Raw genomic sequence first — 25,011 nt, forward strand, 5'->3', positions numbered from 1 at the left:
TGTCTGTCTGTGTTGGCTTTTGGGGGCGGGGGAGCTATGGTAGTATAGGAGGAAGCTCTGTCATAGGGTTTCGAGGGGTGTGGGAGTAGAGGAGGGAGCTCTGTCATAGGGTTTCGGGGGGGGGGTGGGAGTAGGAGTAGAGGAGGGAGCTCTGTCATAGGATTTCGGGGGGTGTGGGAGTAGAGGAGGGAGCTCTGTCATAGGGTTTGGGGGGGTGTGGGAGTAGAGTAGAGAAGGGAGCTCTGTGATAGGGTTTGGGGGGGTGTGGGAGTAGAGAAGGGAGCTCTGTCATAGGGTTTCAGGGGTGTGGGAGTAGAGGAGGGAGCTCTGTCATAGGGTTTCGGGGGGTGTGGGAGTAGAGGAGGGAGCTCTGTCATAGGGTTTCGGGGGGTGTGGGAGTAGAGGAGGGAGCTCTGTCATAGGGTTTCGGGGGGTGTGGGAGTAGAGGAGGGAGCTCTGTCATCGGGTTTCGGGGGGGTGTGGGAGTAGAGGAGGGAGCTCTGTCATAGGGTTTCAAGGGTGTGGGAGTAGAGGAGGGAGCTCTGTCATAGGGATTCGGGGGGTGTGGGAGTAGAGGAGGGAGCTCTGTCATAGGGATTCGGGGGGTGTGGGAGTAGAGGAGGGAGCTCTGTCATAGGGTTTCGGGGGGGTGTGGGAGTAGAGGAGGGAGCTCTGTCATAGGGTTTCAAGGGTGTGGGAGTAGAGGAGGGAGCTCTGTCATAGGGATTCGGGGGGTGTGGGAGTAGAGGAGGGAGCTCTGTCATAGGGTTTCGGGGGGTGTGGGAGTAGAGGAGGGAGCTCTGTCATAGGGTTTCGGGGGGTGTGGGAGTAGAGGAGGGAGCTCTGTCATAGGGTTTCGGGGGGTGTGGGAGTAGAGGAGGGAGCTCTGTCATAGGGTTTCGGGGGGTGTGGAGTAGAGGAGGGAGCTCTGTCATAGGGTTTCGGGGGGTGTGGGAGTAGAGGAGGGAGCTCTGTCATAGGGTTTCGGGGGGTGTGGGAGTAGAGGAGGGAGCTCTGTCATAGGGTTTCGGGGGGTGTGGGAGTAGAGGAGGGAGCTCTGTCATAGGGTTTCGGGGGGGGTGGGAGTAGAGGAGGGAGCTCTGTCATAGGGTTTCGGGGGGTGTGGGAGTAGAGGAAGGAGCTCTGTCATAGGGTTTCGGGGTGTGTGGGAGTAGAGGAGGGAGCTCTGTCATAGGGTTTCGGGGGGGGGGGGGGGTGGGAGTAGAGGAGGGAGCTCTGTCATAGGGTTTGGGGGGGTGGGAGTAGAGGAGGGAGCTCTGCCATAGGGTTTCGGGGGGTGTGGGAGTAGAGGAGGGAGCTCTGTCATAGGGTTTCGGGGGTGGTGTGGGAGTAGAGGAGGGAGCTCTGTCATAGGGTTTCGGGGGGTGTGGGAGTAGAGGAGGGAGCTCTGTCATAGGGTTTCTGGGGGTGTGGGAGTAGAGGAGGGAGCTCTGTCATAGGGTTTCGGGGGGGGTGGGAGTAGAGGAGGGAGCTCTGTCATAGGGTTTGGGGGGGGTGGGAGTAGAGGAGGGAGCTCTGTCATAGGGTTTCGGGGGTGTGGGAGTAGAGGAAGGAGCTCTGTCATAGGGTTTCGGGGGGTGTGGGAGTAGAGGAGGGAGCTCTGTCATCGGGTTTCGGGGGGTGTGGGAGTAGAGGAGGGAGCTCTGTCATAGGGTTTCGGGGGGTGTGGGAGTAGAGGAGGGAGCTCTGTCATAGGGTTTCGGGGGGTGGGAGTAGAGGAGGGAGCTCTGTCATAGGGTTTCGGGGGGTGTGGGAGTAGAGGAAGGAGCTCTGTCATAGGGTTTCGGGGGTGTGGGAGTAGAGGAGGGAGCTCTGTCATAGGGTTTCGGGGGGTGTGGGAGTAGAGGAGGAGCTCTGTCATAGGGTTTCGGGGGGTGGGAGTAGAGGAGGGAGCTCTGTCATAGGGTTTCGGGGGGTGTGGGAGTAGAGGAGGGAGCTCTGTCATAGGGTTTCGGGGGGTGTGGGAGTAGAGGAGGGAGCTCTGTCATAGGGTTTCGGGGGGTGTGGGAGTAGAGGAGGGAGCTCTGTCATAGGGTTTCGGGGTGTGTGGGAGTAGAGGAGGGAGCTCTGTCATAGGGTTTCGGGGGGTGTGGGAGTAGAGGAGGGAGCTCTGTCATAGGGTTTCGGGGGGGTGTGGGAGTAGAGGAGGGAGCTCTTGTAGCAGAACCCTTTTTGACTGTCCCATCTATTTCTTTTATTGTTGGCACTTCAGAGTGTTTTCTGTTCCTGGAGTATACATAACTACATATAACTATATGTGTCCAGACTTTGTTCGGTTTAAGGATATACCAGCTTGCAGGTGTGTGACAAACTGCCATTTGCCACTGGGCATTGGAGAGGACTGATCGCTAGCCTCCTGCTCTGCGACTATTGCCCTGGGATGTATTGCCCTTTGAGAACTACATTTGGGCATAATGGATTTTTGTATGCTGTTCCTGGCCCTTTAAATACTTTGGAGCAGTGTTACAACTTTTAAACTGGCACTTCAAATGCAGTCGAAGTGCCGAAGTAGTCGAAGTGGCCGCCATTCGACAAACGAACACGTGGCGGCGGCCATTTTAACTTATTCGAACGCGGTCAGCGGTGTGTGCAGCCAAATCTATGGAACTGTTTGCGGCTACCCAATTGCACGAACACCGCTGACCCGGACCTACTTCGACACCGCAGATGGAGACTAAGTCCCGCTCGAAGATTCAAACGCTCGTTCGAATGGGACTTAGTCATTTTCTCAGTGTAAAATAGACCGACCGCACAGCCCAAATCTATGGAACTGTTTTGGGCATGAAAATGTGCTTGCGGTCGGTCATAAAGGACTTCCAGCTAACTTTTGATCCACTGGAGGTGTTATGGTACTTTTTAGCAGTAAACCAAAATGTTTAAATGTCTATCTGTTCCTGTCCAAATCAATAAAATTAAATTGCGTATATACGCTGAAGTAATTAAGTCTGACACACAAGGTTCAGGTTAAAATAACTTCGAGAAAATTTATTGGCAAGTGATTAAAAAGCGGACGCGCAGGTCCTTTTAAGAGACATTTTACGTCATCATTGATTATTAGAATATCAGCAAATAAACATCATTAATTGGATTAATTGTTAAGTGTCGGGATTAGTGTCCACCTATCAATATTATTAATTGGCTCAAAAACTAAGTGGTTAGTCCCGTGTCCACCCACCAAGAGGTGGGATTGTTCTGGACACGGGTGGGGGACAAGGGGTCTTGAGCGTCATTTTACACGGTCGGTGATCTCAGGCCTCGTGGCCAGGTGCAAGGTCTCTTATGAATAGAACATTTCATTACTACTGTGTTCTCATGGCCTTCAAATTATACTATGTTGCAAATCTAAGGAAAAGTCAGCAATTCCTGTGTTAATCATGTCTTTATAGAAAATACAGTCTTTGTCTATTGTATTAGATGTGCTGGGAAATTCTGTCATGTAAGGTAGTTTTAAAATGAACAAGTTAGGTTATGAGGACAAAATGGAGGATTGAAGAAGTCAGGTTAGGAGGACAAAATGGAGGATTGTCACAGTATAAAGTTAAAATGGAGTTAGTGCAATAATTGAATACACGTACAATAAGGATTTTTAAATAATCCCACATCAGTCCCCCCTATGAAATGTTAGATTCTAAAAGATAAAACTTTATTAAGTTAGTACCAGGAAGACATGTTAACCCAAAGGCACAGAAACCCCGTGGCCGCTAGCTAGGTGTTAATGCAAAGTGCAAGACTGTCCCTAGATCTGACCCTGATAGGCTGACTCATCCGTCAGTATGGCTCTCGAACACTTCACACCCATGGGTGTCCCATGGCGGCTAACCCACCACTTCTCCACACGGGGCCTTTACCATTCACTGACAGATGCTGTCCCTAAGCTAGTCCCTTCCTAGAATTCCTGCACTTTATCAACAAAAGGGATTGTTTGCAGCGGCAGACAGGGTGAGTTGATGTCTTGGAAATCTTGGTCATCAACTTCGAGATGGGTGAAAGTGGGTGCCGCTTGGTCAACAGTCTTCATGAGGGATTTTCTCAGACATGGGAGGATACAACAAAAGAGAAGAGCAAAGATAAAAAGAAAAATTAGTATAGCCATACCAATATGCATTAAAGCCTTTTGCCATCCTGTCATCCAACCAAACCATCTTTCCCAGGGATCTTGTATCCCAGAATTCCTTTTCAACTCTATAGACAGGTCATTTAATTTCTCTATGGCTAATGTAACTTTACCATTAGGGCCTGTGTTTTCTGGGATATAGGTACAACATGTCAAGGTGTCGGGCAAAATTTTACAAACCCCTCCTTTTTCGGCTAAGATCATATCTAGGGCCATTCAATTCTGAAAAGCCATTTGGGATGTGGCCTGCAATTGTTCGGCCAATCCCTGGAGGGCGTCTCTGGTATAATTAACAAAACGCTGTTGATTATAATAAATGTAATTTATCCAATTTAAATTCTTGTTTGTGGTAACTATGGCAAAAAGTGATTCAAATCCTGCAGCAACTTCATCTCTTGCTTTAAATTCATTGGGCACCCCCCTAGGCACCCCAATGGCATCAATATAAACATGAGGATCAAAACTTCCTTTTACTGGGGCTTCACGCTTAACCTTAGTGTGCCTGGACTCATGGGTGACGAGGTGTGTATCAGAGATGATATGTATAGGCATAATAGCTTTGGCCAAAGTACACTCCCCCCACCACTCCTTGTCCATTCTGGATCTTAGCTGTAAATCCCCACACAACCAGTAGATGTCCCCTAATAACCTGGTGTGAAACTGCAACAAGTTCATAGAGACACTCCTGTAGGTAGCACAATACCCCTTAGAGAAGTTACCCAAGAATTTACCAATTCCATCATAATTAGCATAACAAGTGTAATTACCTTTATACACGGTAATACCATCTGGGGGTTTGACATCCTTGGTTAGGAGAGGATACTCCTTTGTCCATGCAATACATATGGACCTGTTAAAATCATAGTGATAGGCAAAAAGGCTTAAAACGCATTCCTCTATATCTACTGGCAGGATTAGAGGTACAGTACCCAGGTGAGGCCGGGCACCACCACACACATAGCATGCAGTCTTATTATGCTTATTAGCATTATATTTCATCCATTCTAACCATAAATTTACATCATTAAAACCTGTTTCAGCGGCCATGGTATCTTCGAAGGTGGGGTTAGCAATGGCCATCATGTCTTGAAAGGTCTGGATATAAGGTTTTAATGGGTTAGGGACCATATGGGTGGCCCCTTGCCACTCAGAAGAGTTGCACATATCTTTTAGGAAGAAATGCCCTAATTTACGGTAGGAACCCTTTTTCCAATACATTCCCATCACATACTGGTCTGCATCCGTTGGGCTTGGATGCTCAATGTTAAGGATTAATTTCATTGGTGTACCTCCCCCAGGCTTTCTTAAAGTCATTCTCTGGAGAAGGGATCTACCTTGATCATCTACTTTAGATAAGGCACTTTTTGGTTTGTAACCCCAGGCAGGCCCGGCATTCCATCCCGCCGCCCCCCAATGGTTACAATTGTGCCCCCATTGCTTGTCAACTACACAAACATATGGGTCTTTTGAATGAGGGATATCTCTGTAAATACTCTGGATTTGTGATGTGGGGAACGGGCATTCTACAATATCACAATAGTCAAAGGTGTAAGTAGCCACATGGGTGCATGATGAATTATACCAGAAGGTATACCCACTAATATCTTTGGTGATGGCTACTTGTTGGGCCTTCATGAGGCTAATTAAGGAGAAGGTGTACCAGAGGTACATGCTTGTGCGGTATCTGCTTCCTCGGGGGCTGGAGATTTCTTGCAGTGGGAAGCGTGGATCCAATTTGGCCTACCGGCCAGTTTGACGGAGGTTGCGGTAATCAGGAGAACTTGGAATGGACCGTCAAATCTTGGTTCCAGGGTATTTTTCCGCACAAACTTCTTGACCAGAACCCAATCTCCGGGAAGCAGGTTATGGGTACCTGTATCCAATTCGGGATCTGGAATTGAAGAGAAAACTTGGGCATGTATTTTGTTTAAGGCACTTGCAAGTTCAGTTACATAATCTACTAAAACATCTGATTGGAGCTGTAACTGCTGCGGATAATAACAACCTAGTCTGGGTGCTGTCCCAAATAGAATCTCATATGGGGACAGTGAATGCTTCCCTCTAGGTGTGTGCCTAACACTAAATAAAGCTATTGACAGGCTTTCTGGCCAGGGCATTTTCGTTTCTTGTGACATTTTTAACATTCTGGCTTTTAGAGTGCCATTCATGCGCTCTACTTTACCACTACTTTGTGGGTGGTAAGGGGTGTGGAAGGCTAGGGTCACCCCTAGAGCAGTCCAAATTTCTTTAGTCACTGTTGCTGTAAAGGCTGGGCCTTGATCACTTTCAATGACTTCTGGGAGTCCGAACCTACATACTATCTCTGTAAGTAGGCGTCTTGCGGTTGTTTTTGCAGTGATATTGGCCACTGGGTAGGCCTCTGGCCATCCTGAGAACATGTCCACTATGACTAGTGCATATTCATGGGGCCCACTCTTGGGCATTTGGATGTGATCAATTTGAATTCGCTGGAAGGGGTACATGGGCTTTGCCAGGTGTTTTGCAGGCACCTTGATTGGTCTTCCTGGATTGCATTTTGCACAAATGACACAGGCCTTACAGAAGCTGCTGATCAATGTTGTGATTCCGGGTGCTTCATAATACTTCTGTATGAGGGCGGCCATCAATTCTTTTGACAGGTGTGCAGGCCCATGTGCCCATTGGACAACTGCTGGATATAAATTTTTTGGAAGACAAAATTTGAAGTTGTTGTAATATACTCCGTCCTTTTGGACGGCTCCTTTCTTTTTCCATTTTTGGATTTCTTCAGGAGTGACTGCAGCTTGCTGTTCTCGCAAAATTCGCAAATCAGTAGGAAGAGTTTGCAGAGCAAAAATAGGGACTTCTTCTTCTTCTTCTTCTTCTTCTTGTCCGGACACTTCTTCATCCACTTCCTGCAGATCCCTGGCTGCTAGCTTAGCAGCCTGATCAGCCAAATGGTTGCCCTTTGCTTCATCTGTATCCAATTTCCCATGGGCCTTTACCTTCAAAACGGCCACTTCTTCAGGGAGTAGGAGGGCATCCATTAGCTCCTTGATTGCAGTACTATGTTTGACTGGTGTACCGGCGGTGGTAAGAAATCCTCTTGTCTTCCAAATTAGGCCGAAGTCATGTGCCACACCCAGAGCATATCTTGAATCTGTATAGATGTTGGCACGTTTTCCTTCGGAAATTTTGCATGCTGAAGTCAGAGCCTGTAATTCAGCTTCTTGCGCAGACATTGCTGGCGGTAAGGATGATGATTTGATAACTTCGTCTGTTGTGGTTACGGCATATCCTGTATGATATCTTCCTTCTTCATCAGCATATCTTGAGCCGTCCACAAACAGGGTAAAATCTGGATCTTGTAATGGATTCTCATGCACAGTTGGTAGGTGCACTGTCTCCATTTTCATCTGTTCAAAACAGTCATGAGGTGTTTCGGGGTCATAATCATTCACTATGACCAGATCTTGAAATTCCTTTTCTAGGAAGTGCCGTGGCCATGCTTCCAGAAGGTCAGTTGTTGGGTATTTGACAATACCATTTTCCTGTAGCTGTTCTTCATCCATGGTGGCCCATAGCTTTGCCATGGGCCCAAGATCATTCCATGACCTTGTCTTCAATTTGGTAACAGGAATATGTGGGATAGCAGTATCCCAATGGCGGTAGAGGTAGTTAAGTTGTTGAGGTAGTTGGACCAAGACCATGCTATTGCCTTCAGAGTCACAATAGAAATCTTGAGCAGTGAGCTTCACATCAGTCCAGTGGTAAAGCTCATCTTCATAGCAAGGTTCGGGAGTAATGTCTGGTTTGTACCACATGGTACAGAAGGCGTAATCTGGGCCTTCACAGAGAGGCTTCTCATCTTCATAAAATGTCAAATGTGGATGCATGACTTTCTTGATACATCCACAAAGCAGGTAAATGTAGGTTTCATCTGTGATAAATCCATAATAGATACCCCCCTCAGGGAGTGGAAGAAGAGTGGATGGGTTAAGAACTTGACATCTTTGGATGGAAATGTTGTCAGGTAGAAGAAGATGGCACTGAAGGCGTAGGTGTCTGGCTGGAGACACGTGCTTGAGCTGGACTTGGTTGATGATGGCAGAAATGTCATGAGGGGCCAAAACAACCAGAGGGTGGCCAAGGACCAGGTCTGAGGTTCTTTCTATGAGCTCTCTTGCAGCAAAAACAGCCCTGAGACAGGAAGGAGTCCCTCTGGCCACAATGTCCAGTTGACATGAGAAATATCCAATAGGCCTCTGGCGGCCTCTTAAGTCATTAGTTTGGGTGAGAACTCCTGTTGCGTGGCCTTGTCTTTCAGAGACAAATAATTTGAAAGGTTTTGAGTAGTCAGGTAGGCCCAAGGCAGGAGCAGAAGCAATGGCACGTTTGAGAGCATTGAAATTGTCCAGAGCTTCATTAGGCAAACAGAAAGGGTCAGACTTAAGTGCGTCATAGAGAGGCTGCATGAGCAGGGAGGCTTCTGGGATCCATGCTCTGCAGTAGGAAATGAGGCCTAGGAAGGCATGGAGAGATTTTGAAGTCCTTGGAGTTGGAATATCCAGTACAGCTCTTACCCGGTCCCGAGTAAGATGTCTGGTACCTTGAGATAGGCAATGTCCAAGGAAAATTACTGAGGGTTGGCAGAACTGTAGCTTGATGAGCGAAGCTTTGCATCCTTGTTCTGCCAAATAACAAAGCAGACTAATTGAGCACTTTTCAGTAGTGGGTATATCATCTCCACAGAGCAGCAAATCATCCACATACTGGAGCAGAACAACTTCTGGGTGCTCAGCTTGCCATGGGTCAAGGATGGTGGCCATGGCCTTTGCAAATTGACTTGGTGAATTTTGTGCCCCTTGGGGCATGACAGTCCAGGTATACTGTTGCATCTCATGGGTGAAGGCAAACCGGTATTGGCAGGATGGGTCCAGTGGGACACTGAAAAAGGCATTTGCTAGGTCAATGACTGTGAAAAATTTGGCAGATGGTGGGACTCCAGAGAGCAGAGTATGGGGATTTGGTACAAGAGGGGTGTCCAGGACGGTAGCTTCATTGACAGCACGGAGATCCTGAACCATCCTGTACTTCTCTGGCTCACCTTTAGGAGTTTTCTTTTTCACAGGGAATAATGGGGTGTTGCATTCAGATTTACATTTCACCAGGGCACCCTTCTCCAAGAGTGCCTTGATGTGGGTAGAAATGGCAGCAGCCTGTGCTGGTTTTAATGGGTATTGCGGTTTTCTTGGTAATTTAGCTCCTGGAATAAGCTTTACCACCACAGGGGGAACATTTAGGTGACCTATGTCCTCTGGGCCTGAGGACCATAACTTGGCGGGCACCTGTGTTTTTAATGCCTCTGGGAAATTGGACCTTAATTCTGCTGCTTTCTCACGGGGCTTTTCTAAATGCAGCATTAGAGGCAAGGAGCACAAGGCTGAGGTGTCTGATTCAGATAGAGGTGTGGACATTTCTACCTGTCCATCCGGGGTGAAGGTGATGGATGCTTGCAGGCGTGAGAGAACATCAGCACCTAACAGGTTAATTGGGCATGTGGAGGATACCACAAAGCGAGCAAGCAGGCTAGAGCCAACTCGTAATGGAGTTGTTAAAGGGCTATGTCTTGGCTGGCCATCTACTCCAACACAAGAGACATCAATATTTGACAGAAAGGATGGGTCTGGCAGGTCTTGTTCTCGCAGAACACTACGGGCTGCACCTGTGTCAACTAGAAATGTGGTAGGGTGGCCTTCAATGGGCAAAGTCACTGTGGCAAGTGGCCCCCCCTTATCCCCTGTAGACACTGCCATTACAGGGGTTACAGACACAGGCTTGCCAATTTCCTAATCATCGGGTTCCTCAATTATCGGAACCTCTTTCTCGGCCTTGGGGGCCGGGGCAGGCCTGGATGGCTTTCTTGGCTCTCTCTTGGGTTCTGGGCAATCACTTTTAAAATGCCCTTTGGCCTTACAATTAAAGCAATGGCCATCCTCCGGTCGGACGCCCTTGGGAACAGGGGCAGAGCGGGAGACCATGAGAGGAGCTGAGGTGGGTCTTCTTGGGGTCTGAGCAGATTCTAACCCTCTGGCAACTAAGAGCAGGGTATCCAGAGGAACAACCTTATATTCTGGGCGGGCAGCAATAATTCCCTTGCGTATAGAGTCTTTAACACCTTGGACAAACGCACCAGACAACATTTGTGAATGAATCTTGTCAGTAAGATCAAACCCCAAATCTGTAAACATTTGATACAGTCTTGCATGAAACCTTTCCACTGATTCTCCTTTATCTTGAATAACATCAGTAAGGCCAGCAGCCTGATCTGCAAGTTTGTCCTTAGCCCATTCTCTTAATTGGGTGCAAAAAGTTACTCCAGAGGGGTAATCAACGTCACTGCTGAGCAGATCTGTACTGAGGTGTCGGGCCATGCTCGGCCAATATGCATCCCCTGCTTTAATAGCACAAATGCTCAGTAGATCACGCCATGCGGCGGAATAAGTCTTTTGAATTTGAACTATCCCTCGGTAGAAGGGCATAGGCTGCTTTTCTGGGTCAGGGAGTGATTTCATTAAAGCACTAGCTTGAGTGGGGTTGAAAGCAACATATTTAGGAGGGGCCCGTTCTCCCCGACCCTTGTGGCCAAAGGGGTCATCGATAGAACGATGAGCTGAGGCTCCCGCAGCAACCTCCGATGAGACATGGGACACCCTGTCCTCCTCCTCATCATCGAACTCTATGATATTGGCTCTTTTACGCGGTGCAGGGCCCGCGTGAGGTGAAAGGATCGGGGGTTGGGAATGAGCCCCCGATGCAGGGGTGGCCAGCGAGTCATAACCTGGGGACAGGTAATCACCGGGGATTACCGGCATCAGGGCTGAACTGGGGGCCGCCATATTGGAGGTGGGGAAAGGAGTTGCATTAGGATTAAGGGAAGAAGTGGCGGCCATGTTTGATATGGGCACTTCCGGGGTAGACTGAGCCGGACTGGGCATGACCGGAACCTGGGGAGTGGCTTGGGGAAAGGGAGGGTAACCGGGGTAGGGCAGGGCCATGGGATATGGGAAGGGGTAGGGCCAGGCAGGGGAGGGCAGGAGAGTAGGGTGGGTGGGTACATTTAAGGAGGTAGGATATTGGACTGGGGCGGAGCTGGTTATGGGAGGAGACAGGACGGGATTGGTAGGGATGGATGCAGAAAGAGGAGGGGTAGTTAGTTGGGCGGGTGCTGACGGGAGGGGATTAGCCATGGAGAGGGATTGCAGGGAGGAAATGGCAGATGAGATGTTAGGATTAGGCATGGAAGGGAGCGTGGGGATGGCTGAGGATGATGGGACTGTTAGGGAAGGGGAAGGGGTAAAGAAAGATCCGTCAGAATTCAGGACCGGGCAGACAGGGGAGGTGATGGGATGGGATTCGGGAGGATCGGGAGTGGGGAACATAGTCAGCTGGCTATCACCTATTGCTGACTGAACCTTGGGGATAGACATCCCCTGGGCGCCATTTTGGGGCGCCGGCTGAGGGTAAACCCCAGCAACACAATTCTTATGATACACAAACAATTTTACACCTTTGTGATTTATCTCTTCCTCAACCCAACCTTCTAACTGAATAGCCTTTGCTACTCTGTACCATGCTTCAGCAGTCTTTAATAAACCATTGTCTGTAAGCTTGCCTTTCATTTCTGCCAGTAACTTTCGCCAACTTTCTGGTTGCAATCTTCCACATGAAGGCACAGCAATTTTACATACTTTTGCAATCTTCTCAACACCTTTAACCATTTCTTCACCCTCTCTGTTCTCTACTAAATCACATGCTAACCAGCCCTTGCTGGGCTTATCTAAATCCTGTCCCATAGTCCCTTTACCCCTATACCAGCGTCCTATATATAGAGAGAGAGAAGGAAAATTGAACAGGAACGTCTACAATGCTCGACTGCCACCCGAGAATTGTGGGACCTTCTCAGGTGCGTCTTCCCAAAACGTAGACCAGTCACTGAATCCGCCTACCCGGGGTGGTAGACACGGATTGGAGCGAGGTGAGAAGTGTGTGACCAATCACTTCTCTTTTAAGAGGAATGGGAGTGGATAGTATAATAATATAGAAAGTGTAGAAAAGATGAAAGGCAAGGAAAAATCCTTAGAGACAGACACAGGAGTACATGAGACTCCTCATTAAACAAACAAGACAACAATACAGTTGAAATACAGTGCATGCATCACAGTTCAAATGAAATCAACAGTAATTCCTTTCCTTTACTCGTGTGCTTACTCCAAAGTCACCTCCCTCAACCCCGTAGTGTCTCCACTACCTACAGCCGCGGAAAACAACTGACACCGGTCCGAGTTCCGCCAGCCTCCCTCAACACAGCAGCCCACTGATAGTGTCTGCGCTACCCTCACCCTTGTAGTGCCCCTATAAAAACCCACTTTATAAGTTTCACTACTCCGTGGCGATGAAAACAGCAATGCCTGCCCGAATTCATCCACCACAAATAGAAAATTGGAATGGCTCCAGCTCAGCGCTCAAAGCTGGAGGGTACCACCACTCTGCAAGCAGAGTAACGTGCACAGAGAAGCTAGCTAGGCTATCAAAGTGACACAAGAAGGATCCCCAGGAAACTATGAGTCTACACAATCTCCACAGAACCAACACACCTCTTTTTCCCTACAGCCCCAGCCACGAGGCTCCTAAAAGAGTTAAACAGGAAAAGATGACCCCCAGGAACACATCCACAGGTCAACCCCCCTTTTTTCCCTACAACCACAGCACCGTGGTTCCTAAAAGGAGTAAAACAGGCAACAGAAGACCCAGGCAAATCCCCTCAGGTCCACCCCCCTTTATCCCAAAAGGGGCAAAATACAAACAGACAAATATACTGAAGACCCAGGCAAGTCCCCTCAGGTCCACCCCCCTTTATCCCAAAAAGGGGAAAACAAGCAAGACAGAACCCCAGGCAAATCCCCTGCAGGTCCACCCCCCCTTTATCTCAAAATGGGGAAACAGGCAAACTATTCAAACACACCCAGGCAACAGATAGACTAAAATGCAGGTAAACAAGTGAGTAACGAGGCACCGGGCAAGATATTACCTGTCTTTGATGTCCTCCCGGGAAGCAGTCACAGACACGTGGACGGGTCAATCAAAGGGGCCGGAACATACCGGTGGCTCTGCAGAAGTCTCTACCGTGTACCTGGAGGTGATCAATCACTTTTTCACCTTTCCTTCCCCCTGGATTCCTCCGTCCACCCTTGTCTTCCTTAGGACGGCTCACCGGCCGGACATAGCCCGATGCCCCACGTTGGGCGCCAAGTTGTTATGGTACTTTTTAGCAGTAAACCAAAATGTTTAAATGTCTATCTGTTCCTGTCCAAATCAATAAAATTAAATTGCGTATATACGCTGAAGTAATTAAGTCTGACACACAAGGTTCAGGTTAAAATAACTTCGAGAAAATTTATTGGCAAGTGATTAAAAAGCGGACGCGCAGGTCCTTTTAAGAGACATTTTACGTCATCATTGATTATTAGAATATCAGCAAATAAACATCATTAATTGGATTAATTGTTAAGTGTCGGGATTAGTGTCCACCTATCAATATTATTAATTGGCTCAAAAACTAAGTGGTTAGTCCCGTGTCCACCCACCAAGAGGTGGGATTGTTCTGGACACGGGTGGGGGACAAGGGGTCTTGAGCGTCATTTTACACAGTCGGTGATCTCAGGCCTCGTGGCCAGGTGCAAGGTCTCTTATGAATAGAACATTTCATTACTACTGTGTTCTCATGGCCTTCAAATTATACTATGTTGCAAGTTAAGGAAAAGTCAGCAATTCCTGTGTTAATCATGTCTTTATAGAAAATACAGTCTTTGTCTATTGTATTAGATGTGCTGGGAAATTCTGTCATGTAAGGTAGTTTTAAAATGAACAAGTTAGGTTATGAGGACAAAATGGAGGATTGAAGAAGTCAGGTTAGGAGGACAAAATGGAGGATTGTCACAGTATAAAGTTAAAATGGAGTTAGTGCAATAATTGAATACACGTGCAATAAGGATTTTTAAATAATCCCACATCAGAGGGATTTGGCTGATTTTTTGACATGTTTGTAAGTAAAGTGGGCTGATTAATATGTGTTTTTTTATGAAGATTAAATGTATAGTTTTAAAGTTATAAAAAAATTATAAAAATGTGTAAGTTTTAGCTTGGAGATAATTGAGGAGATACAGTAAGAAACTCAATTATCTCCCAAGCAGAGGGGAGGGAATATGTGGGATGTAACCGATATTTGATTGGTTAATGCAGGGGAGGGCTGGCAGCCTTAGGCCTGGGGGGCAAAACCAGTCAAGTGGCCCATTGCGCCACCAAATCAGTTCACCATCCATGGCCACCTTTTTCTGGTTTTATAACAGATATTGATGTTATGCTAATCAGTAGCTCTTTGCCATACCCGCTCCTTCACGGCTCTGACTTTCAATGTTGTCAGAGCACAGGCTGAGAATCTCTGAGCCTGTGCTCTGACTCACTAACTGAGCGCCGGAACCACGAGGGAGAGGATATGATCTGACTGCACCTACTGCTGGTGCGCACCAGTGGACCACCAGCGAATCGTTTAAATTAAATATGCTGGTGTACCCAACTTGTGAGCTGTGTTGGCCGCCGGGCGCCTCTGTTGTCATGGCACCCTGCGTGACCGCACAGCTTGCCCACCCCAACGGCTGGCCCTGCTGACACACACTGACGTTACTACTTAGACATCCCTCAATATTAATACAGAGATGAGAGTAAACACCAATAAACTGTGGAAACAGAGCTGATCCCCCCAAATTTATAAAGGTTTGCTTAGAGGATTTATTCAAGATTAAATCATGCCTCCTCCTCTCTCCCCCATGCGCTGCTCTTTAGGCTGGGAGGAAGTGAAGAGTAATCACAGTCTCCCAGCACAACGCCACCTGTGGCTGCATGGGGAACAGCTGTTTAATGTAATGCTTGCAGGACGGCCAGCTGCCGCAGAACCTCTTTGTTTCCGTCTCTGCAAAGGGCTCCAGGCACTGCTTGTTGTGAGTGTGAGCCACTGTAAATTAGGGGCAGAGGGCAGAGGGCACTTGCACTGCGGTCAAGACGGGTCTGGGCAGGAGGAGAGTGCAGTGCAATCAGTGCACTCCCCTCCTGTGGGTCACCAGTAGACTGGTGCACCTGCCCAGGATCAGAGCCGGTGCAAGGATTTTTGCCGCCTTAGACAAAATATAAATTTGCCGCCCCCCCCATGTGACATCACAATGCCCCACCCATTTGATCTGCCATATGAACTAACGCCAGTGCTGCACAGTGTGTGTTTACATTAAAAAGCCTGCAGGGACCAGCTATAGACACCAGAACCACTTCATTAAGCTATAGTGTCCCTTTAATGTGAGGTAAATTATAGATTAGTGTCACTAATAATATACTAGATTGCCTACTTACAATTAGATGAGGATGATGATGGGCTGCAGTTTGGCTCCACTGGTCTGGTGTAGAACAGGACCTCTGTTCACAAAATTCAACGTTCTGGGAGAATTGGAAGCAGCTCCATTTTTGGGGGGCCTCTTACACAGCTCAAGGTCTGGGCCCCAGTGCCTGACTGTGAGTATGCCCATAAGGCCCACTCATAAGTCCACTTATATGTTCCACCCACCCATGAGCTCGCTCACAGGGAGTGGAGTGTGTAGGGGATGTGTTATGTGTTATCTAATATGTGTGCTTATGGTATGTAGTGTATAGGGATACCAGTTTGTGCAGGTGATGCAGTGTGTTTGTGTGTAGTGGAAGCAGTGTGTATTTGTGTATGAGGGATGTATTATGTGTTTCTGGTTGTGTGTGAGGGATGCATTGTGTGAATCTGTGTTTGTATGCATAAGGGATGCAAGGTGTGTGTCTGTATGTGTGTGCATTGAGTGTAAGAGATGCATTGTGTTTCTGTGTGTATGTAAGAAAAACAGTGTGTGTGTGTTTGCATGTGTGTGTAAGGGTTTGCATTGTATGTTTCTGTGTATGTGAGCAAATGATGCATTGTCTTTGTGTGTAAGGGTTGCATTGTGTGTGTGTGTGTAATGGATGCATTGTGTGTTTCTCTGTGTGTAAGGGAAGCATGTTCTGTTTCTGTGTATGTATAGGGATGCATTGTGTGTTTCTCTGTGTGTAAGGGAAGCATGTTCTGTTTCTGTGTATGTATAGGGATGCATTGTGTGTTTCTGTGTATGTATAGGGGTGCATTGTGTGTTTCTGTGTATGTATAGGGATGCATTGTGTGTGTGTGCGCGTGCGCGTAGTGTTAAAGAGCTCCCTGTCTTGCCCCCTGTCCTATAGAGCTGTCCCTTAGAGCTCTCCCCTGCCCCTTAGTGGTCTCTCCTCTCCCCCACCCTCCCCTAGCGGTCTCTTCTCACACTCACCCACCCTCCCTGTGCTCTTCTCATCCCCCCTCCACCCTCCCTGTGTTCTTCTCACTCCTCCCTCTGTGTGTTCTCACCCCCCCTGTGTTCTTCTTACCCCCCTCCTCCCTTGTTCTTCTTACCCCTTCTTCTTATTACTCCCCCCTTCTTCTTACCCCCCTTCTTCTTCTTAACCCTCCTACTTCTTCTTACCCCCTCTTCTTCTTCTTACCCCCTCCTTCTTCTTCTTACCCCTTCTTTCTTCTTCTTACCCCTTCCTTCTTCTTCTTACCCCTTCTTCTTCTTACTCCCCCTTCTTCTTCTTACTCCCCCCTCTTCTTCTTACTCCCCCCTCTTCTTCTTACTCCCCCTCTTCTTCTTACTCCCCCTCTTCTTCTTACTCCCCCCTCTTCTTCTTACTCCCCCCTCTTCTTCTTACTCCCCCCTCTTCTTCTTACTCCCCCCTCTTCTTCTTACTCCCCCCTCTTCTTCGTATCCCCTTCTTCTTCTTACCCCCTTCTTCTAATTACTCCCCCTTCTTCTTCTTACCCCCCTCTTTTTCTTATCTCCCCTCTTTTTCTTATCTCCCCTCCTTCTTACTCCCCCCTCTTATTATCCCCCCTCCCCTCTTCTTACTCCCTCTCTTCCCTCTTCTTACTCCCCCCTCCCCTCTTACTCCCCCCTCCCCTCTTCTTACTCCCCCCTTCTTCTTACTCTCCCCCCCTCCCCTCTTCTTACTCTCCCCCCTCCCCTCTTCTTAATCTCTCCCCCTCCCCTCTTCTTACTCTCCCCCCTCCCCTCTTCTTACTCTCCCCCTCCCCTCTTCTTACTCTCCCCCTCCCCTCTTCTTACTCCCCCCTCCCCTCTTCTTACTCCCCCCCTCCCCTCTTCTTACTCCCCCCCTCCCCTCTTCTTACTCCCCCCTCCCCTCTTCTTACTCCCCCCTCCCCTCTTCTTACTCTCCCCCCCCAACCTCTTCTTACTCCCCTCCCCTCTTCTTACTCTCCCCCTCCCCTCTTCTTACTCCCCTCCCCTCTTCTTACTCTCCCCCTCCCCTCTTCTTACTCTCCCCCCTCCCCTCTTCTTACTCTCCCCCCTCCCCTCTTCTTACTCTCCCCCCTCCCCTCTTCTTACTCTCCCCCCTCCCCTCTTCTTAATCTCTCCCCCTCCCCTCTTCTTACTCTCCCCCCTCCCCTCTTCTTACTCTCCCCCCTCCCCTCTTCTTACTCTCCCCCCTCCCCTCTTCTTACTCTCCCCCCTCCCCTCTTCTTACTCTCCCCCCTCCCCTCTTCTTACTCCCCCCCCTCCCCTCTTCTTACTCCCCCCTCCCCTCTTCTTACTCCCCCCTCCCCTCTTCTTACTCCCCCCTCCCCTCTTCTTACTCCCCCCTCCCCTCTTCTTACTCCCCCCTCCCCTCTTCTTACTCTCCCCCCCAACCTCTTCTTACTCTCCCCCTCCCCTCTTCTTACTCTCCCCCTCCCCTCTTCTTACTCTCCCCCCAACCTCTTCTTACTCTCCCCCCAACCTCTTCTTACTCTCCCCCCTCCCCTCTTCTTACTCTCCCCCCTCCCATCTTCTTACTATCTCCCCCCCTCTTCTTACTCTCCCCCCTCTTCTTACTCTCCCCCTCCCCTCTTCTTACTCTCCCCCCAACCTCTTCTTACTCTCCCCCAACCTCTTCTTACTCTCCCCCCTCCCCTCTTCTTACTCTCCCCCCTCCCATCTTCTTACTATCTCCCCCCCTCTTCTTACTCTCCCCCCTCTTCTTACTCTCCCCCTCCCCTCTTCTTACTCTCCCCCTCCCCTCTTCTTACTCTCCCCCTCCCCTCTTCTTACTCTCCCCCTCCCCTCTTCTTACTCTCCCCCTCCCCTCTTCTTACTCTCCCCCTCCCCTCTTCTTACTCTCCCCCTCCCCTCTTCTTACTCTCCACCTCCCCTCTTCTTACTCTCCACCTCCCCTCTTCTTACTCTCCCCCTCCCCTCTTCTTACTCTCCCCCCCCTCCCCTCTTCTTACTCTTCCCCCCCTCCCCTCTTCTTACTCTCCCCCCCTCCCCTCTTCTTACTCTCCCCCCCTCCCCTCTTCTTACTCTCCCCCCCTCCCCTCTTCTTACTCTCCCCCCCTCCCCTCTTCTTACTCTCCCCCCCTCCCCTCTTCTTACTCTCCCCCCCTCCCCTCTTCTTACTCTCCCCCCCTAACCTCTTCTTACTCTCTCCCCTAACCTCTTCTTACTCTCCCCCCCTAACCTCTTCTTACTCTCCCCCCTCCCCTCTTCTTACTCTCCCCCCTCCCCTCTTCTTACTCTCCCCCCCTCCCCTCTTCTTACTCTCCCCCTCCCCTCTTCTTACTCTCCCCCTCCCCTCTTTTTACTCTCCCCCTCCCCTCTTTTTACTCTCCCCCCTCCCCTCTTTTTACTCTCCCCCCTCCCCTCTTTTTACTCTCCCCCCTCCCCTCTTTTTACTCTCCCCCCTCCCCTCTTTTTACTCTGCCCCCTCCCCTCTTTTTACTCTGCCCCCTCCCCTCTTTTTACTCTGCCCCCTCCCCTCTTCTTACTCTCCCCCCTCCCCTCTTCTTACTCTCCCCCTCCCCTCTTTTTACTCTCCCCCCCCTCCCCTCTTTTTACTCTCCCCCCCTCCCCTCTTTTTACTCTCCCCCCTCCCCTCTTTTTACTCTCCCCCCTCCCCTCTTTTTACTCTCCCCCCTCCCCTCTTTTTATTCCCCCTCCCCTCTTTTTTACTCTCCCCCCTCCCCTCTTTTTACTCTCCCCCCCTCTTTTGACTCCTCCCCCCCTCCCCTCTTTTTACTCCTCCCCCCCCTCCCCTCTTTTTACTCCCCCCCCCCCCTCCTTCTTCTTACCCCCTCCCCTGTAGGTGGCCGAGCTGCACTCCAGTCCGCGGTCCCGGCCGGAGTGATAGGAAGGTGCTCAGTGTGCACCTTCCCATCACTCCGGCCGGGACCGTGGACCGGAGTGCAGCTCGGCCACCTACAGGGGAGGGAAGGGAGGGAAAAGCAGCTGCAGCCGTCTGAGCGCTCTTTACAGAGCGCTCGGCGGCTGCAGCATTTAAAGGGCCGGCCCGCCGCGGCCGGTCCTAAAAGAATAGAATCATTTCTATGAGGAGATGCTGATTGGCCAGGGCTGTGTTTGAATCATGGTGGCTCTGCCCCTGATCTGCCTCCTTGTCAGTCTCAGCCAATCCTATGGGGAAGCATTGTGATTGGATCAGGCTACCACATGTCAGCAGACTGCTTGTTTTTCTGAGTCTAACAGCATGCAGATTTACAGCTTCAGGCTTGAATACAGTAAGATTGTTACTATATTTATGGAGGCATGAGAGGCCCAGGGGGGCTAGATGGTGGTGTTAACACTATAGGGTCAGGAATACATGTTTGTGTTCCTGACCCTATAGTGATCCTTTAATGTTATGGACAACACCATCTCTATAAAATCTTCAGATAATGGATGTCGAATTGTAACGAGCATTCATCGTCCTCCATAGCAGCCTGCACCTCGGTTTGCTGGTGGTCCTTGCGTTCTGGTGACAAGCTGTGTCATGCAGATGACGTCTTTTAGTCACTAGAAGTCTTCATGGCATGTCATTCATTGATTGATCTTTTATTTGCTTGTGGTCGTGTGGAGTATTTAGATGAATTTCTTCCAAAAAGGGTACTTCAACCATGTTTTAATAAAAGAGTAACCATTGCCCCGTCCCCTTAAAAATAAAGAAATTAAATTGTAAATAACTGCCATCCCACGCCAAGCCATGTTCTTGCTGCAGCTAAATCCACCTTCAGGGACATCATGCCACTCGCTGCAGCGAGAGGTAAATCTTGATGACAAGGCGGCACAGTGGGCGGTTGTGCCACCATTGGTGTCAGATTTTAGCGTGCTGCTTGTGCGGACGACAGACCTCTCTTATGGCAAGAATTATGACACTGCCTGTCACCCTAATCAATAACAACACTAAATAACTTAGTACTGAAACACTATCTATAGACACTCCAAACACCATGGCCACTTCAAATCACTGATGTAATGGTGTTTGGAGTAAACCTTTAATACATACTGTGTGGCATACTGTGAAGTTGGGATCTAAATAATCGCGACCTTCTGGATGTTAAACCTCTGGATCATAATAAGAGTTCACACTCATTTCCAAGATTCCTGAGGCCGTTTACCAGTGGCCCAGATTTGTCAACATTTCTATTGGCTCAGAGTTATGTAAATTAGAAGGAGAGGCAAGAAGTGTGTTCACAAATCAGTAGTGTTTACGTTTTTATATAGGACTCTATGATGTGATGGTTCCTCTGCAGATCTTTACTATGTTTGCTGACCAAGTTTCTCTATGCAATTCACAGCTCTGCAGTGGAGGCTCTGAAGTACATGCTCATTCAGGGAGGATGTGAGGAGGTGAGCCTCAGTGTAGAGGCTGAAGGAGGCTGGGAAAACATGAAAAAAGAAGACTCCCATCATGTTGGCATCTCGTCACTCAGCAGGTGCAAAGGATGGGGGGGTCCTGTGTTGGGTAGAGAGTGGGCTAACTGCAGGTGCTTATATTTCACAGGTTCTAGAGAGATCGGAAACGGATATAGAATAGATTACTTTCTTCCTTTCCTGTTATCCTTCTCTCCCCGTTTCAACTCCTACCTCTAGACCTGGGCCCCTTGTCTCTCATGGCTCCTCGTTTCCAATCCTACCTCTAAACCTGGGTCCCCTTGTATTTCATGGCTCCTCGTTTCCAATCCTACCTCTAAACCTGGGTCCCCTTGTATTTCATGGCTCCTCATTTCCAATCCTACCTCTAAACCTGGGTCCCCTTGTATTTCATGGCTCCTCGTTTCCAATCCTACCTCTAAACCTGGGTCCCCTTGTATTTCATGGCTCCTCGTTTCCAATTCTACCTCTAGACCTTGGTCCCCTTGTTTCTCATGGCTCTTTGTGTCCACTCCTACCTTTAGACCCAAGTCTCCTTGTATCTCATGGTTCCTCGTTTCCACTCCTACCTCTAGACCTGGGTCCCCTTGTATCCTAAGGCTCCTCGTGTCCACTCCTACCTTTAGACCTGAGTCCCCTTGTATCTCATGGCTCCTTTTTCCCTCCTAGCTTTAGACCCAAGTTTCCTTGTATCTCAAGGCTCCTCGTTTCCACTCGTACCACTAGATCTGGGTCCCCTTGTATCTCATGGCTCCTCATGTCTCTCTTGTAGTTCCATGGTACAGTATGCAACGCCCAAGCTGCCAGCTATCATAAAGTGCCTGCAGCCAATTCAGAGTGCGGTGTATGACTGTCAGCGAATCACCGCAACTGCATTTCTTGCAGAGGTGAGTTTCCTGAATTCCAGGCTGAAGGCTCTACTGGGTTATGACAAACTATGTGGGTTTATAGTAACATTATACACTTCGTATCCTTCAATGTAGCTGGTTATATGAAAACACAATTAAAGGCCAATGGACCCTGGTAATAAAATTATTAATACTTGTGTAACGGATCGACGGGCACCCCGACTGGGTACCTCCGTTGAAGGATGCTCCTAGCGCTTCCTGAGTTCCTGAGGACTCCAAGCACTGCAGCAGACACCACAATGACCGAACCAGAGAAGCATACGAATGCTTTCAAGCATATGAATGCTGTAAACAGCTGAACAGGAAAAGCATACAATCAGCTTACACTCCTGGCAATCAGCATGCAATCCAATTCCCCCAATAACGAGACGACACTTAATTTTGAGGTCAAGCAGAACTGACTGTACTGGCACATACAGCCTCTTTTATTCACAATCCACAAACATAGTACGGCCCACAGGGTTTTGAAATACAACCAATCAATCCGTACAATACACAGAGACACTCCCACACAAAATCCTCCCCTCTGCCTGTGATATGATTACTGAACACAATGGGTAATATAATTATCACAGACAGAGAAATACAGTTTTATAAAACATATCACAGGGACCCCAAAACATGCAATAACCCCATAAAAATATATATCCTCAGAACGGGGGGATCTGGGTGAACCACATATCCAAAATTCACCCAGATCCATTCAGAAGATACGGGTTAATGCAGATTCCGCAGAACATATACAGGCTATATGAAAAATAATTACTGTATAATGTGTCCCCTGTTGTATAGTTTAAAACTACTGCACGATGTCTTTGTGCACCAAATACCGGCGACATGGCACCGTGTAGAAAAGTCACAACAGTGTCTGTGAGTTAAAATGGCCGCCATCCATTGTTCTCACCATGTGCTTTATCCATTGTTCTCACCATGTGCCTCTGATACATGAAATGGTGGCCACCCAGTAACTCCACAGTATGTCCCCAGATGGTTCTTAAAGGGCCAGTAGCAGCATAATACAATACAACATGCCCAAATCAGTTCCTAGAAGGGCAATACATTCAAGGGCCATAGTCGCAGGGCAAGAGGCTGCCAATCAGTCCTCTCTAGGCACTAGTGGCGGGGCTGGTTCCGTCACAACTTGGCTTTTATTTTGATCTGAATAAAGGTGCAAACACAGGATGTGTAACCAAAACCATGAAAAGCCCCCCTCCAAAAAAGCTTAAAGGGACACTATAGTCACCAAGACCACTCCATCTCATTGGTCTGGGTGCACTGTCCCCTTAACCCTGCAATGTGAAACATTTCAGTTTTTGAAAAACTCTGTTTACATTGCAGGGCCAAGTCCTCCTCTGGTGGCTCAGTATGACAGTAACTAGAGACTCTGCCTATATGACTTGGGGAGGGAAGTTTGAATCTGGTTGCCACGCATGCTCATTAGGTCCCCAATGCTCCTTGATGAGGATTGATTGGATTGGACATTAGCAGAGGAAGCTGGGAGGCAGAGAGGTAAAACGTGAGTACATCTTTATTAGATGGGAATGTATAGCGTCAAGAATACAGATTTCGATTACTAACCTTGAAGGGTTCCTTTAACTTGTTTTATGCCCCAGAGAACTTGTCTGTTGTTCTCCTTACCAATGGAATGAGTTTTCACAGACCCCATTACATTTATGGGAAAAAAAATATTTATCAGTCAGTGGAAAACACTCCGGGTTATTATATTGTACGCTATTGTAACAATACAATGTTTGTAGGCCCAAGATAAATCTTAAAAGGTCCGCAATACAACTTTAGCTTAATGAAGCAGTTTTAGTGTATAGATCAGGTTCCTGCAGTCTCTGCTCAATTCTCTGCCATTTAGGAGTTAACTCACTTTGTCTACACAGCCCCAGCCAAACCTCCCTGCATGTGACTTCACAGCCTTCCTAAACACTTCCTGTAAAGATTTATCTAATGTTTATACTTCCTTTAGTGCAAATATTGTTTGATTTAGATTTTCTTATCTCCTGCTCTGTTAATAGCTTTCTGTATGTAATTAAAGTGCAATTTAGAGTAGGAGATAAATACTTTGTAGCGGAACGCTGGTCTCTCACAGACTATTTCCGCTGGTAGTCCAGGTGTGGCTCAGGAACCAGCAATCACCCCAGGCACAATAGCCACACTGAGAGAATAATCCAGCAGCATAGTAATCACCATCAGCAATAAAATCCAATAATATCCCATCACCTTTCCCAATCACTGGACGACACACAGTATCAGGAGTAGAACTGAAGTTTAATGGCAACATTCCTACTTTTATGAGATTCTCCCATGCAAGGGAGGGACTCACCATAATTAGTACGGTAACCAATCCCATAGACGTTACCTTCCACACATCTCCTCCCCTTAGATTAACAGTTAACATAATTATAATGTACATACTTTTCCCCAATTCTTGGATGTACCCCAAGTATGGTAAATGTGGTATCCCCTGGTAGCCCTGATCTGGGTGAGAAACATATTCAAAAATCAACCAGATCAGACCAGGGGTTCGGGAGTTATGGGGGAAGCAAATATTTGACCGACCGCATAGGCAAAGTAGCCGAAAATAGTTCCATGAGTTTTGGCCTTGGGGTAGGTCTCTGTTCGTGTATATAACTGGATGAAAATACTGAATAAAATAGCTGTTGCTTGCCTTCATTTAAATCCCCTTGTTCGGATGAACATTTCTACTGAACGGCGACTCGTTCGGTAGTTTTAGCACGAATCCATAGAAGCCTGGAGGTCTCAGCGGTGTTTGCCTAGTCGAGTGTCCGATTTTAGTTCCAGACACTAGACGACAAACACCGCTGTTCGGGAGGTAAAGATGGCCACTGCCACATGTTCGTTTCCCGAATGGCGGCCACCCAGAGGACAAATCTCATACTGCACGGATTGCCAATTACCTGTTTGCACCCTTGTTGCAAACGGTAATTGGAGGCACACTTCCCCCTGGGGTGGTCTGATTGTTCGGTAGTTTCACTTGTATAATAAACTGAGTGATTTTACCGAACAATCAGACGAATGCTGCATACAAGGTGAATACACAATACATGAAAATATATTAAAATACACAAATTTTGGTAGATAGCTCAATGTCCTTTGCTGCATAAGGTATATGGTCCGAAGTCTC

General features: G+C 48.3%; 1 protein-coding gene across 1 annotated transcript in view; it reads left to right on the plus strand.

The window, feature by feature from the left end:
• The window catches only part of MROH1 (maestro heat like repeat family member 1), a 143,663-nt gene that overhangs the window by 104,187 nt on the left and 14,465 nt on the right, over positions 1-25,011 (plus strand). Inside the window, exons 26-27 of the mRNA XM_063450889.1 lie at positions 20,874-21,011; positions 21,722-21,836. Of these exons, the coding sequence (XP_063306959.1) occupies positions 20,874-21,011; positions 21,722-21,836 (253 nt within the window). The remainder of the gene's footprint in view (positions 1-20,873; positions 21,012-21,721; positions 21,837-25,011) is intronic.

This window comes from Pelobates fuscus, chromosome 4 (genome assembly GCF_036172605.1).
Source record: "Pelobates fuscus isolate aPelFus1 chromosome 4, aPelFus1.pri, whole genome shotgun sequence".
Classification (NCBI taxonomy): Eukaryota; Metazoa; Chordata; class Amphibia; order Anura; family Pelobatidae; genus Pelobates; species Pelobates fuscus.